The sequence below is a fragment of the Aphelocoma coerulescens genome, chromosome 6 (assembly GCF_041296385.1).
Source record: "Aphelocoma coerulescens isolate FSJ_1873_10779 chromosome 6, UR_Acoe_1.0, whole genome shotgun sequence".
NCBI classification, from domain to species: domain Eukaryota; kingdom Metazoa; phylum Chordata; class Aves; order Passeriformes; family Corvidae; genus Aphelocoma; species Aphelocoma coerulescens.
In genome coordinates, this window is record NC_091020.1 from 16,733,489 (window position 1) to 16,749,790 (window position 16,302).

General features: G+C 42.2%; 1 protein-coding gene across 50 annotated transcripts in view; it reads left to right on the top strand.

Annotated features, from left to right (window-relative positions):
* Nucleotides 1-6,169: 6,169 nt before the first annotated feature.
* SORBS1 (sorbin and SH3 domain containing 1) overlaps nt 6,170-16,302 on the top strand; it is a 74,985-nt gene continuing 64,852 nt past the window's right edge. For 20 of the 50 annotated variants that reach the window (XM_069019400.1, XM_069019412.1, XM_069019419.1 and 17 more), the window contains exons 1-3: nt 6,171-6,272; nt 14,950-15,005; nt 15,853-15,918. In XM_069019400.1, coding sequence (XP_068875501.1) covers nt 6,241-6,272; nt 14,950-15,005; nt 15,853-15,918 — 154 coding nt within the window. In that variant the 5' untranslated portion in view covers nt 6,171-6,240. Of the gene's footprint in view, nt 6,273-6,622; nt 6,833-11,385; nt 11,405-14,949; nt 15,006-15,852; nt 15,919-16,302 lie in introns of those variants that run through there. The other 30 variants (XM_069019435.1, XM_069019436.1, XM_069019437.1 and 27 more) reach the window with 12 other exon arrangements.

Sequence of the window (16,302 nt, forward strand, 5' to 3'; positions counted from 1 at the left end):
TTTTTGGGAACAGATGGAGAGTTGATGAGGCAGAGATTCTGGAAGGGACAGTGTGTTTCAAACGTTTTCCTTAATGTCTTCCCAATCTGCTCATACATTCATATCTCTTGCCTGTTTGGCACAGGGCAATTAGTTTAGGATGTGAATATTTCAACACCCCCAGGCTTCCAGAGGTGGATGTTCCCCATGGCCTGTTTAGCTGTGGTTTTTGGGCTATGGAACTTTTGATGTAAAGGGTCGTGGGAGCAGCTCATGGCCTGATGGGCAGTGTCTTTGTTTACTTTGTTCCAAGTCACTGAAGTGAAGGAACTGGGCTTTCTGGACAGAGACAATGACCCTGGGACATCTTAATTGAGCACTGTACAGATCCTATTAGGATCAGTCCTGCGTCTTCTAAATGGCCAATGTGTTTTCTTAGGGTTTTGGGGGGTTTTTGGTGTTTTGTTGTTGTTGTTTTGGTTTTTTTTTTTTGGGGGGGGGGGGTGTTTTTGGGGAGGTTTTTTTCTTGGTTTGCTTGTTTTGTTTTTTGGGGTTTTTTTTACATCTGGTTAGAGGCCAAGAAGAATCTAATCAGAGCCCAGCAGTGCACTGAGCAGCAGTCATTATCATTACTTAGTCATCCAGTTGCTGTTTCTTTGCTCTGACAAGAAATGTTTGTGTGGTGGGAGCCAGGGAATGAAGGAAGATCAGCTTTTCTCTTCTTCTCTTGGAGAGGTTCAAGCACTTTTCCTCTTAATACACCTGTACCAAAGTGTTGTCCTTTGAAGACAGATTTAAAGTAAGGCCTTCAAAACTCTGTGTACAGCCATGGTTTATGGGAGAGAAATCAAAAAGAAGAGGGAATTTAAACCGTTATTAACTCCTAAAGGAAATGACTTTCGGCTGTGAACTGTGAAATATGATTACTCTCTCATTAGCTTTCTTAGTTACAAATGTAACTGGTTAATAATTCCAGCCAGCTGGCCAAGTTAGAATCCAAATTTTTCCTCAGCCTTGTGTTTTGGGCTGGATTTTTGCTTATTAATGACATACACAGCAAATACATTGGACAGAACTGCTGGAACTTAGTTTCTACGAATGCCCAGACTTGTCTACTGGAAGACATGTTGCTTCTTTTGGCTCTGTAGTTCTGTTCATGGACAACAGAAGATCAGTTGTGGATAGCCTGATTTGATAATCATTTGTCTTTAGCACTTAGGGTGCAGGGAAAAGCATTGCAGGAATATACTGAGATGGAGAGAGTGCTGTTTGAATTTTCTTTGCTGCTTCGACAAGTTCCCTTCTTTACTGCAGTCCTGTATCTCCTTTTTTTACCCTCAGCAACTTAGCAAGTCACTGTCATTGGAAGAGGCAGTAAACTCAGGCACTGGCACAGAGATTATGCTAATATCTGAGTATTTTGGGTCTAAAGAAAAATTAGAGAATTTTACAAAAATCAGCTTCCCTCCTTGTCATATAGGAGGTGATTTTTGTCCTGATGGTACCTTAAGGTTAATTTAAATTCTACAGCACAAAGGTTAAGAGCAGTGGTAAACAGCTGGTGCCTTTACAGAAGCTTTTCATATTGATTGGGGTGTGTTCTGTTACCTTCATGGTCAGCAGTGCCTTTCATTGACTGAGGTGCTGGTTGGATCAGTAAGCATGGCTCTGGCCTAAACTAAATTTATGAAGTGCCTTTGATCTTTTGTAGTAGAGGAACAAAGCCTGGGTCTCCTGCCACAAGCAGTCCAGTGATCATTGAGTGTAATCCTTGTGTCCCACGCCCCAGTTTGGCACATATGCCACAAATCCCAGCATGCAAGTTTTGCTTCCATTTTGCCTGAGTGTAAGTGGCAGCACAGGGTAGAGAAGGCTGGAGATGCTTATGTGTAGGTGAGGATGCATGCTTTGTCAATTGCATTCTGTAATGGCCGTTAATTTCCTTAGGACTTTCCTCAAAATAAACATAGCTGAGTTTTTCCCTATAGTGTTGCAGTTAGCTGGTCCTGAATTCCACAAAACTGCTTGGACCAGGGTCAGCAACCTCAGTATAGGGGAGCAAGGTTATACTTTCTTTTATGCATGAGAGTTAAAATAGGTCAGCAGATCAGTAGGAGGTGGGAAAAAGTGCTACTCAGGTGCCTGCTAAACAGCTGATCACTCCCAGCTTGTGCTGGTGTAAGACAGTCTGTCCAGATCCTGTGGAGTTCTGCAGTCAGAAGACAAAAAGCAGCAGGTGCCATGCCTCTCACTGAAGTCTCCCTTAAGATGCTGTAGATCCTGAGTGCAGGTAAACTGTGATCCAACCAGGCTGTATTTCATTCTGTTTTAAATGAGGGATCACCAGTCTCCGTACAGGCCTTATTTTCAGCAGCCAAAAGAGACACCAGGACCGTTATTCAGTCTTCAGCAAGGAAGACAAATTCTGCATTTGCTTTTCTTACCCATTTGAGAAAATTTTCTAGCACTTTGTCTTGTGTTCTGTGCTTTTCTCTCTTAGCAGGTTATGAGCTTTCAGTGGATTAATAAATACCTTATTGTTACAAGGATCTCTTGCTGGCCCTTAACTTCTGTCCTGAAGACTCGCTCCTACTGACAGATTAAGTTCCTATCTAGAGCTCTTGAAAGACCTGTATACGTCTTTCATGGAATTCTGCTCAGTCTCTGGTGACAGTCTGAACCCCTCGTGCCATACAGACTCAGCTGGAAGTGCTTCCCGAGTCCTTGTGCAGTTGGAGGGAGCAGCCTGGCAGGTTGTAGGGGCTGCTGATGGCAGTATTTCATTCTTTGGTGGTGCTGCTTCCCGTGGATTTCAGCTGGGCAGGACTGAGCTGCAGAATTCAGGCTCAGGGCAAGGGGATCTGGGTGTTGGGACCTCTGGGGCAAGGCAGGGCTTATCTTTTATAGCAGGGAGGGTGCTGTAAAACCGTCCTAACCAGAACCTGGGTAGCTGTTTTGTAACAAAGGAGGAGCTCCAGCCCAGCTGGGTGAGGATGTTGGGTGAATGAGTTTGTGCTCATTGACGGTACTGGGTGGAACTCTGGCAGCAACGTGTTATTTTGGCTGAGTTTTGTTTTGCAATTCAAACCCTGGAACTGAACTAAAAGCACTAATGTGATGTAAGTTTGCTTGCCTTCCTCCTCCGTCTGCAGAATGAAGTAACTTCAATCACTTTTGTTTAGCATTTCCCAGTCTATCAAAAGTACCTCCTTTTCTAAACTGCATGTCACAGCACCTCCACCTTCTTCTGGTAGCTGGAAAGCCTAGTCCCATAGCATATTGGGGTGGTGTAAAAGAATTAGTATAGCTGTGTGACATTTATCAAAATAAAAAAGCTGTATGGATTGTGCAACAAAACTTTCCAGGGTAGCTTATAACTGGGAAAATTATTCCCTCCAGTGAAAGTGGGTTTGTCCAGTGGCTACTAGAGCAGGCATCCAGAACATCCTAGAACTGTCATCTGCTTCTGTTATTCCAATGACTTCTTTTGTTGAGAAAATGAATTTGTTCCTTTTGCTATTTCCTTCAGCCACCATGGTGAAGTTACCTTTCACAAAGATATGGTCTTATGGGGAGAAACACAGCAGAGATTGTGCAGCAGTGGATGCCAGGAAAATTGCAGTGCACAGTACATTAGTACAGTGGGTTGGTTGATGGCAAAACAGCAACACTTCATAAAGCTTTTTATCCTGCACTCAAGGTTGACTTTAGAAACAATCAAACTCTGTGGCCCTGCAGCCAGGCAAAGCTTGCTGCTTTTCACCCAAGTGGAACTCTCTGAAAATTCAGTTTTCCATTCAAGTGGTGTTCTGTAGCAGAAACTCCTCCCTCCTTGCCAAGCTGTTTGAAGGTTCTCTAAGCTGGTTTCTGCAAAGACCAGAAATGTTTCATACCCCATCTTGATTGGACCATCCTAATTTTGGACCTGAGCTGACTTCTGGGTCCTTCCTTACTTTTCCTCTCCTTAGGTGCCATGCTTTCATTTACTAGCTGTTCTTTTTTACAGTATGCTTTTTTAATCACAGTCATTTTTATTACCTGAAGACAAACTATCAGGGGCTTGTTTATAAACCCCTGCTACACAGCGAATAGGGCTTCCAACTGACATGCTCTCATGTGGTCCAGGCTCCACAACAGACTTGAAGGAGATCAAGGAGGTTGTCTTTGGGTTGTGAGGGGTATCTCCTGTTGCATACTGTGTAAACTGTGTTTCATATTGTGTAAATGTTTCAAGTAATTGGAGTGATGACTGCACAGCTTACTTTGGACGATGTGGGGGTTTTTGTTGGCTTTTCTGGTTTGTTTTTGAGAACCACATGGGGTTAGGGTTTTTTGGTTGATTGGTTTGCATTTTTTTTGTAAAGAGGAGAGTAGGATCTGACCACTGAAAACATTGTTTTCCATCATCCTTTATTCTCACTGTTGATATGTCTGAAACCAAACCCAAACCAAAACACCCCTCAAATGTAAAGAGGCTGGAATCTAAACCTAGATCCAGGCCTGAATTTTGCTAATAGTGTCTGGTATCTGCTGTGGTACATGAAATCAAAAGCCCAGGTACAAGCCCCCCAACATTAGTCTTTGGGACGTGGTAGTAAATGTGGGCTCCAGAGCCCTTTGTTTACTCTAATTAGAACTACCAGTACCATGTTTACACTGAGGTTTGGGACTGGTCTTAAATGAAGTAAAATAGAGCAACATTTCCTGGCCATTTTTGGCTCCTTAGTCAATGTACCAAGTTAGAGTTGTGCCTGTTTTGATTTACAATTAAATGCCTCGTTTGGTGGGAGGTAAGTATTGGGATGCTAAAGGATGTATAGGGGAGGAAAAAGGAAAGCTTGTGCTGCTGACCAAATGCTGACCAGTCAGCATTTGACAGCGCATCAGACTGGGTTTATGTGTGTGGGTATTTGGAGACCTTCGTTCTGTGTCGTTTGCTAACATTTTACTGAAAGAATCGGTAGTGTAAGCTTTGACCCACAAAGTCAACTTTGCTCTATGCCCTTCTGCAATCAGCAGACTCTTGCCATCTGTGTTGCTTTCTAGGTCTCATTTGAATGCTGAGATGCTTGTCTTGCAATTATTTTCTGTATGTTTTATCAGTCTGTAAGTTTGGTAGCAGATCAATGCCTGTACGTGTGTATTTGAGGAATCAAAATCCAGAGACAGGCTGCAAATAGAGACACACTGGAGTTTCAGTCATGAAAGCCAGTGCTGGTGACAAAGGATAATACCGAGAGACGTGGGGGCCTCCTTCTAATTATTTCCACTATTCAACTACCACTTGGTCATGCATGAGCCAACCTCCAAGGTCTGAGTTGAGGAAGTCTTGGTCCCAGTTATTTGTGTTGTTGACATTGGCTGTGGAAGGAAGGGTGATTCTGTGATTCTGCAATTCGCCTTCCTCACCATTGGGCTGCCCAAGCCTGGGGATGTGTGTGTATACCCTTGCTCTCCTAAAAGCTGGCACTGCCTCCACTCCAGGGCAAGTTTTAGGTCGCCTAAAGGGAAGCCAAGCTGCACTTTGGTGGGGACACTCCACTCTAGGGACACCCTAGTACAGTTGATGGCTCAGAAGCTTCTTTGATGCCTGTTACGATGCTCGTGCAGTGGGCATATAATATGTAATAGCCATACAAGCAGTTAAGTTTCCTCTTATGTCATGTCAGGTATTTATGCTATAAATCTTAACTGCCAAGAGCAGAAACTTTAGCTGCCCCTTCAGCTCCTAACCATTGAAATAGGATCTGCCATGTCTAGTGCTAATGAAAATTTTCCTTCCTTGACAAGTAGATGCTGCCTGATTTAGAAAAAAAACAGAAAAGTGCTTTTTCAAGTACTTCCCCTGTAATTTTACATCCCTTCAAGGTCTTTCTGTCACTTCTCTTCTCAAGTGCATCCCATACTAATGCTACCCTGGAGTGTCACTGCCAACCTTTTTCTCTTTCCCTTCCCCAGCTCCAGAGCTGCAGGAAGAGACAGTGTCCTTCGTGATGACAGTGGCAGGGGAGTGACAGGCAGGCTGGGTGGGGGTGGCTGTTGGTGCGCAAGCCTAGTGACAGGATGGGGTGACTAAGAACCAGCTGGCTAATTAAAGCACAGCAGTAGGAGGAGCGAAGTATTTAAGGGTGCCAGAGAGAAAGAGAGATGCCTCCACAAATTTCTTGTTACACTTCAGCAGCCAAGTGAGTGGGCAACACAGTGAAAGGTTTTCTTAACTCTTTCGTGCCTCTCATGGAGTGAAATCAAGAGACTAAGAAAATGGCTCCATTGATTGAAAAGCCTGAATTGAGGTAAGGACACCGGTATGGTTTTTAGTCACAGTTAGTCACATCTACCTCTGCTAAAGCTGCTGTGAGCTGAACTCCCAGGACTTTATATGACTCTGGCATATGCTAATATACATTGAGTGGTTAGGTCTGGTGGGGCAGTGCACACTGATTTTCAGAATGCTGCTTTCATCTGGATAGGTATTTCCAGTTGCTGATTGAAAAGAGGCAATGTCAATAGAGGCACTACATGGGTATGTGTTCTCATTAAGGAAAATGGGCATGTCCTTGCCTCCTTACCCTAGTGACTGGATCTTTCTCCTAATTATTTTTATGGGAAGGGGAGATTGAAAGGAGTTCCTGAGTGCTGATTCTGAGGCAGTTACTAAGAGGAAAGTGAAGAGAATGGATGAAGTGGAATTCTCAGCGATACATGAATTTGTCTCCTGAGGCTGGAGGAGTTAGAGGGAAGTGAAGATGAGGACTGGCTTCTGGAATGTAACTTTCTGCTATTTCTGGAGACACTTGGAATGTCAGACTGTTGCTTCACCCATCAGTTTGGTTTTCTGCAAGTGTTTTCAGTAGTGAGTAGAGAAGCAATCACTGTGTCCTTCCTTCTAGCATGTAGGTGACTCTAGAGGTAGCACAGTCCAGCAGGACTAGCAAGCCAGCGCTTCAGCCTGAATTCCCTGGCAGGCACAAGTTTGTAGTCTGGCCTTGGATGTGTGACATGGCTAGCCTTCTGAGTTTTGTTGAGACCATTTTGTGTCTGATATCCAAGCAGATGAATCAGTCCCTGGCAATTTTTCTAGCGTAGCAATACTTCCAGGTTGGCAAAGGCTAAAGAAAGTGATCCTGTCTCATTTCAGCTGACTTTCAACTGGGCTTGTCAGAGGTGTGCTGGAAGTATTGTGTGCCTGGCTCCCTGTGCTTTGGTTAGACTTAGCTTTATGTGGTTTTCTCGAGGTTGTTGCGGTTGTGTGTAAATGAGACGAACTCTCAAACAGATTTTTCTTATTCTGAAACCATAAAAAACCAACCTGTAAGACGGATACCTGTAAGGCCCTGTTACACTATGACAGAACAGCTGGTTTTGGATGTTGCGTAGGATAGAGGCCCATATCTTCCATCTCTGTATAAAATAAGACTATCATTTACGTGTCTTGGAAAGTATTAGCTCTTGCTTAGGGAGTGTTTGTACAGAGTTTCTGAACAGCTAATGCTAGAAGAGGTCATAATTAAAAATTAACGTTTGCTGTGGTTGCCACAGTGAGCACTCACTCAGGCATGTGCAATTCCTCTGCCGTACACAACTGGGAATCTCAGGATGTGTCTGGGATGGTATAAGGTGGTCTGTAGCATTAAAGTATCTATAGTATCTGGTTTATATATCAAAGGTGTATCTGAGTCTTCGTTCTACCCTAATTTTTGTAAAATGTTTGTAAACTGGATTTGAACTTTGAGACATTAGTCATTCTCTAATCAGTGTATCTGCTTAATGCAACTTCCTCTTATTTACTACTTTATTGTCTGAGAGTGTGTGATAGAGGTGAAGACAGCCTTTGTAGTCTTTGTTATACAAAATCATGCAAGAGAAGCTGCTGGATGTTGTTTAGATGATCTAATTGATTTGTATTTATAGAATGCCATTCACTGTAGTAAATGCAATGCAGTGTTTGTGTCCCTCAATCCTGCAGTCAGCTGAATGGATTCATTGTTATACATAATTAGGGCTTCTGGAATTCGGGTCTATTTATTTACAGCAATTGTTCTGCGAGGCACAAGTGGCCCCATATCAGAGGTGTACAGAGAGTTAGGTGCAGTACCCACCGCACCCCAGCTGCACAGCTCTTACAAGTACTCTCACAGCAGTTTCAACTCCATGAATCCTCCATTTCTTCCAACTGAAGTATAAAACCAGCATCCTCTTGGCTAGGTGTGGTCATTGCAGATTGAAAGATTTTCCTATTGCAACAAAGGTAAATCAGGTGCCATGGAAATAATTAACCCTTTACCTGTAAATAAATTCCAATTTCAGTAGTTGTGTGCTCCTTGCTCCAGTTCCTGTGTGAATCTCAGTTAAGTGTCCTGAACAGTCCCAGGCTGTGATATGCTGTTAAGTCATTTACAGCCTTCTCTGGAGCTGACAGCCTCAGAGCTGTGCCCAGTGAGCTCCCTTTTATAGAATGTAAATCAGCGTGTTTGTAAAGTTCTTCCATCTATGAGGTGTGATCATATATATTTCAGATAAATTTGAGCAGAAATCTCAACTTCTGCTGCTGTCACATGCTGTGCTTTGTGTCTTCTGCTAAGATGGATATGAGATTTTATTTAAAATATCCTGGAAAATTTTGGTTTTCTTTCTGGAGTTTCAAAATGTCCCTGTGAGTTGCTTGGTCATATGGGTGTGGCAGAAAGGCATTTGTTTCTTCAGCTGACACCCATGAGACATGGGCCAGGGCTACTGTCACCATATCTCAGCTGTCAAATACTAAAGACAGAGGGTAGTCATGACAGCCTCAGGAGGAAGTCAAAGCCCAGTTACAATGTATTTAGAGTCTATTGTCAGGAGAAGAAATGTTTTTGACTGTAAGGCAGGGATATGAGCAGTTACTTATCCAGGGGGAATTGGTGGCACACTGCATGTCGAGTCTGCTCTGAGCCAGACAACCTTCTGGATGGTTTTTCAAGCCCTGAGTCTCTGCAGCAGAGCAGGAGGCTGATGGCTCAAGCAGGAGCCACCTTTCACCCCCACAGTCCTCCAGGTATAAGTCAGTGTTGCTTAATGACGGTTTAGCGGCTGGTGTGAAATTATTCCAGTCTGTTTCTTTGCCAGGAGGTTCCTACAGACATCAAATCACTATCTGAACTAGCACGAATCATGGAATTCATTTTAGTATACAGGTCAGAGTTAGAATGGACAAAATGAACTGATTTACCTTTTAAACCTTGCTGTTCAGCTGTTGGGCATGTCGGCCGTAGGCTTCACTCACTGGCTTTGTGACGTTAAGTGGAATTTAGACTTTGGCCTGCCGACCTTTTAAAGTCTTCCACTGTTTGCCAGATTTTAATGAGATGGGTGACAACATGCTGGCCAGTTTCTGGAAATGCTTGTTTACGGGCGTGCAAAAGGAAGATTCAGAGGTGCAATTGTTTTCTAAAAATTCATGGATAGGGGTGAGTGCAAGGAGGAAGAGCTGATTAAACAGAAAAATTGTGTTGGCGTATAACAATTTAGCTGTAGCTGTTCATGAATTTAATTTAGGTTGCAAATGAGGAACAGCATTCATGCCATAAGAGGAATGAATTCTGGAGCAGGCTTCCAGGAAGAGCAGTGGAGGTGGGAAACTTTAGCAGTTTTAAGCTGGAATGTGAAGTGTTCTTGCACAGGATTGTATGACAGAGTTGCCTGCAATAGCATGGGAGTAGGCTGGATGACCCAGGAGATTCTTTTCTGCCCCCTGCTCCGCAAGTGGTGACCTTGAACTGAGTTAACTCAGGTTGCAGTAAACTTTGTTTACTCTGAAGTTGATGACTGTAAGATGACTTAGTTCAAGAGCATCTCTGAATTCTTAAAGCCACACCTCCTAGTTTACATTTCCTTTTTAACTTTTATTTTTAAGATAGGCACATTCCTCATATATTGCACGAAAACTGGCACCTATGCCCCAGAAAACCTAATTTTGCCCATTAGGAAGGCAACAGATGAACACTATCTTTAAAGAAAAAAAGGAAGCAGTACTGCATTTGAAATGTGCTGTGTTTGTTTATTGTAACAGCTGTAAGTTCAATTATTTATAAGAACACCTTATCCAAGCTGGTGTGTAATGAAGCCATTTGTTTCATTTAGTGAGCTTTCAGTGCTTTCTCATCTGTCTTAGCACTTGCTGAAGAGTGTATGGAGGCTGTTGCCTTGTACAGAATTCTATCTGCACTACTTGCTTACTCATAGTCTTTTCATGACATTTATTCTTAGGAGCATAATGCCTTCTGAAGGAATAACAGGATGTTCTTTAACCCTTAAAATAAAAATGACAGACAACATATTTCAGTATTCCAGAATAAAAGATAGTTGAAGAGACAACTGATTGCCTGGGTTAACCTGGGCTGCCTGCTCTATTCTAGTTATTTTTTTTCTTGTCACATTTTATGTGATGCAAGGTGAGAAGTGCACAGAAGATGTGTTTTCCAGCAAGTTCTTTTAAGCAGAGGAACCTGCTGGTGGGAGGCACTGGCTGCAGTGCAGCTCTTTGCCCACTTTCCAGATTTGGGACTCCACATTGCTGACATGGCTCATTGAGCAGAGCATTTGGGTCAGGGACATTGATGGCATTGTGAGAAAGGGACTGAGCTGGGGTGAAACAAATGAGTGTTGTCAGTGATGTGTAAGACCTGACCAGGTGAAAAGTTTTGTGATTGCTAATCATACTTTCAGTCTGAAAGCTTACCATTTTTCTGAAAGCCTCAACTCCTACTTTATATTAATATAAATAAGAATTTGATTTTTCATTTAAATGCAGCCACAAAGCACTTAATTGTATATATATAGAGAAAACTTTGAAAATGTGAAAAACCTGAAACTGATAAAAAAAAGGAGGAGTCTAAATCTCAGGAATATAAGGGACCAGCACAATAAGTTTTGAATGTTCATCTCATGTCTAGCAATTGTTTTAAAATCCTATGTGAGTCACCGGAGCTGTCAGTAATAACAAGGGAAGAAAGGAAAGGAAGTTACTTTTCCCCACATTCACATTAGACCACCAAAAATAACCACTGCATGCAGCTCTCAGCTGAGATACCAGTGACTTAAGAGCATGTGTCCTTGCTCAGAACTACTAATGAGCTGTTTGTTACCCCCTGCCTTTGTAGGGGGAGTATTCAAACCTTTAGAGCATGTGAGATAATCCAGACAGGCTGTACAGAAGTAGTTGCCACTTATCTGCATTCCTCCTAAACAGGCTTCTGAATGCACTGCTCTCTTTTCCACACCAAGTAGGGAAGGGACTGCAGCCTTGGTGAAATGTGCTGGGGGTGAAAGGCAGGAAGGAAAAGTTAAACATCCGTCTAGAGGTAGGACTGAACTGACAAGGAGTTGTTGGGTGTTACCTATGGACATTGGCATGTTCAGGGTTACAGTTGCTGGCTCATGGCCTGAGGTATTCATTACTTTTCATTGTGTTTTTGCATGTGTGCAGCTTTGAAGCCTTTGTTGCTATGTCTGTCACATTTCAGGAAAGGTACTAATTCCAGGCTGGCAAGGACACACTGGTTAGCTGGTTGGAGCAGGGAGCAAGAAGGAGACACATGGTTGTTTTGCTTTGGAGTACTTTTTCTAGTCTTTTTCTTTTTTCTTTTGCCTGATCTAGCAGTAGGGAGTTCTCTGTTTTTAATACTGACATGAGGGACCTCATTCTTGCTTCCCTTTGAAATGCTCCCTTCTGAAGTACTGCTGTGCATACTGTGTGTGTCTACAGGAATGGCTTGGTCATGTCTACAGAAAGTTCTTGAGGGCAAGTGGGAGCAATGAAAATTCCAGACCCACCTGTTTCCAGGGGTAGCCTGTCTGCCCAACCTGGCAGGGACTATTTTGTCTAAGGATGTGCCATCCAAATGTTCATAGCATACTGGCTTACAGCATGTACCTTCCCAGCTTACAGGGCAATACTTTGCTGCACCGGCGCTGTGGAGCCAGATGTGTTATCTGGCTGGACTGTCCAGCTGATCCCAAGAGCAGCCTTAGGACTGAGATAGGCCTAACAGGACTTCAGTATGTGGTTTGGGTCAAGTATGTGGAAGACAGGTAGAATAGCTGTCTGATGCAATAAGGTGCCAAAGCATGTTCTCAACTCCAAACATGCACCATAATTTCGTCGATCTAAACAGGAGTTATTTCTACTTGCATGCAGCAGATATCTGTGCAGATTCTCAGCTGATCAAAATCAACTTTCACACGGAGTTTCTGGAGTCAGACCAACACAGGGGCTCAGGGTTGGTTACTCTCACCCTGAGCATGTTGAATCCATTCTGTGTATGGGAGCGTGCACTAAATGTGAGTTTGAGTGCTTTAAGGAAGCTGATTAGTTTCACAGTAAGTGGACACTGGATGCTTGTTATTTTAATTGAATTCCATAATTGCTAGTAAGTGTGGGGATATGTAATTTTTCCAGATTCAATCTAGATCTAATGAGTTTGTATACATCTTCCATTTAATTTTAGCAATCTTCTTTAATTATCACTTCATTTTTATCCTCAAATCGCTTTTTTGTAAAAAGTAATTTGATCTATTAATGCTAAATAATTATGCTTCTTTTTGGTGTGAATTCTTTCCTAAATGCTTTTCTTAAAGCAGTGAACGTCAGTGTTTCACACTGTAAGCAATGTCAAGACTTGAATCAAAAAGACATCACTGAAATCAGAGTTTTATGGCAGTTGTGATGTCACTGTTTCCAAACAAATGAGACTGTTTAAAAAGGGTGAAGCATGTGGTCACGAGTTTAATCGCTCAGATACTGCTGTTGTGGAAGGGGATATGTTGCTCTGGCACTGCAGCAGCAGTGGACCCTGCCTTTGCCCCTTATAGCCAGTAAAACCTCTTTCCTCTCCTGAAAAGGTAATACACTGAATTATTTTTTCCCACTCCTTTTTAATCTTGTGTACCAGAGGAAAGCATTGCAACCTCTTGGGGATGCTTGGAGTGGAAGAAATTTTGTGTTGACTTGCATGAATCCCATGGAAAGGGACAATGCTGAGTTAAAACATCTGGGATCAGCTTCAGAGAGAGGTTGATCCTGAAGCTGAACTGAGGTTTACTACAGTATTGCCCCTTCTTGTGGTTTTCTCCTGGTCCTGTGGAGGGACTGGTATTTATCCCAGTGAGTTTAACATGTAACATTTTTCTGTGTGTAGAAGAGCATGATATTGCTACAAATCTCCTTTAGCTGGATAACATATAATTTTAGACTGTTTCTTTCTGATTTGCTTGAACTAAGGCATTTTTCTGGAATGGAAAAGTATGGAGATCAGAAAGACCATTATTACTAAGTACATTTGTCTACATTTTCAGGCTGTGTTAACCATTACTATTTCAGAAACTCACTTCTAATATGAAATGGTAGAAACAAAAAGCAGGTACTGTGTGGGCAGGCAAAATCGGGCAGCAAACCTTAAACTGGACTCAGCTTTTGTTGTTGACTGGTTTTATACTGCACCCCCCACTCTACATTGTATTTTACTGGGATCAACTTGTAGTTAGGCTGAATCCTGCTGAGCCTTCATGAACCCACAATGTATACTTATGTGAGTATTTTAGTGAAGAAAATATTTAAATAATTAAGTGTTGGCAGCTGTTCCTAGGGTGGCTTGCTGGGAAGCCCAGATATTGTCTCATTTTATAGACTCTTCTGTTACTATACTTGCTTGTTGAGTTTTCTTTCCTTTTGGGTGGCTGTTGAACATGCTTATTATATTCTGGCTGGCATGAAACAAATGCTGGTTAAGAAAGGGGATGCTTGAGGCAGGAGAAAAAAGTTCAATTCCCTGAAGGGAATTTCCACTTCTTACAATGTTCCACTGCTGCCTCCAGTTCATGTAAAAGGAAAAGTATCTCCAACTCTATTGTTTAGTTTCTTGTTTCCCCAAGCAATTTTCCCTGTACTTCTCAGATTGGGGTTCTTGTTTATGCATGATTTTGTGATTTCAGATGCATATTTCTATTTGTGTCATGAAAGCCATTAATTGTCTGGAGCGACACTGGATCTCACTTTCTTTGGGGCTAATTTTTTGGGGGGGGGGGAGAGGTGAAGATTGGAGCACAAAATTAACAGTCTTAATTCAACCTAGGACCTTTAGAGAGTTGAGAGGTCTTGTCAAACACAGACTTTTTCTGTAAAAATGCTCTTTGTCTATTCAAACCAACATTTGTGACATTGAAACCTGTTTGCTGCAGGTGTCAAGTCCCCACAGGAGTGAGGACGAATAGGCCTCACAGTTGTCTTCCACAGACTGGGATCACCATGAAAACTGACTTTTTCTTCTGATCCCCATCTGGTATTTTTTCTCTTGGGTTGGCAGTTTCACTGCTTTTGGTACCAGGAGAATTAAAGCTTCCGGTTTTCACGTTTTACTTACTGGAGTCTGATCCTGAAGATACCAGCAGGATTGCATGACTGGAAATGATTGGTGCAGAAGTTAATATGCATTTTGACAAGTGCATCTCCTCTGTATTGTTGTATCTTTCAAAGGAGATATCAGCTTTGGTATATGAGCGACAGATTGCCTTGAAATATGGAAAAGATCTGATTTGAAGGTTTTTGTTTCAAGCTTTTAGTGTCACTTTGATTTTTTTTTTTTTATTCTCCTGAAAGGTGATGCGCATTTTGTATATTAGAAACTAGCCAGACTTGCACTTAGGCCATTATAGACCCTTAGACTTAAGTGAGTATCTTTCAGTTTCGTATTGAAGATTAGTCTTAAAGTCTGGAAGTAGTGCTTGTATCGGTGGAAATAATCGTTAATTTCTGATAATTATCAGCAAAAATATACTGGTGCGTGACATGAATCCACTTGACATTTGAAAGTAATTTTTTTTTAAGAAACGGTGACTGTTACCGTGGCTCTTGTGGTGAATGTTCAGCATTGTGTCTAGTGGTGTCTGGGTAGACATGAAACATTATGTAATCATTCTGCTTTTCACTTTAAACAGACATAAACAAAATCCAGAAGTGAAAAAGGCAAGTCCCTCTGCCACAATGAGCTCTGGTAAGTCTGTGTTGTTTTCTACTTGTACTCACTAGCCTTCCTTGTTATTACTAGTAATATTCCTGTCTGTTTCTGATGCAATTATTCACATTTGTTGCTGGAATTTGGCCCATAATGGTCAAAAAATAGCTAGAAACATCTTGAACTGGAGTAGGTCACCTTAGCTTATTTCAGTTTGGAATATAAGAACTAAAAATTACTGATAATCTGAAGAAATTATCTGAATTTGATATATTTTAGTAGACATGAGTACATAGTTTGACATCTGGATCAGAAAAATCACCTGTTCAAAAAAAACCAAGGAACCAGGAAATGGGAGCTGGTTGGGAAGAGGAAAACTTCTGGGCTTGTCTGGGTAACAGGCTAAATCTGAGTGAAAAATAAAGCAGACGCCAGGCTTGAAGTCCCATATATAAGATCTGTAGAATAATATTCCCACTTAATTTTAGCATCTTAGCAAGTCTCAACTGGAGTATCGTGTCCTGGTTGGGGCACCACATTTTGAGAAAATGAGAACTATTTGAAGAGAGTCCAGAGAAACATGACCTGGGAATTCAGTGTAATCGCTGATAAGCTTCCAAGCTGGGAAGCACTGGAACAGGTTGCGTTAGGGTGGTGCTGGAAGTTTGGAAAAACTCATTAGGCAGACATTTCTCGGCAGTGACAGAGGTAATTTGTTTCTTTCATGGTTTAGAAATAGGGCTTTAGGTGACCTTTGGAGCTCCTTTCTAGCACTGTCTCCTGTGTTTCCCTGAGTTCACAAGAGCCAGTTTTATTCATGTCAGCTGAAGACACGACAGATTGGAAAAAATCTTTCTTGAAAACCACTTCTTCATTTGTCTTTCAGAACATGAACAAATTGATGTTACAAAAACTGTTGTCAATGGGCTGAGCAGCAATGGACAAGAAAAAGGTGGGTTAAGAGCTCCAGAGACACCTCCACAGCTCCCCCCGCATGTCAGCCGGTGATGTGCTTGATTTTCCCGGAAATTCACTACAGCAGGGGCTTCCAAATTTAGTTCACTTGGCGACCGACACAAGAAAAGCCTTGTACTGCACCATGCTAGTAGAAGCAGCATTTCTTAGCTCAACAAGTGTTCTTTGTCTCTTTAAAGTGGCAGGCTGGACTTGCCTCTTTGTATATTTTTAGTGCTGTTTTGAGGGAAGCTGTACACTGCTTGTGGTACTTGTGAGCACCTGGGAATCAGTATCTTAGTGAGTTGAAACAGCATGGGTTTGTGAGTGCCTGTGTGTGAACTGTGTTAATGTCAGGGAGAGGTGAAGGTTTGAGTCTGGG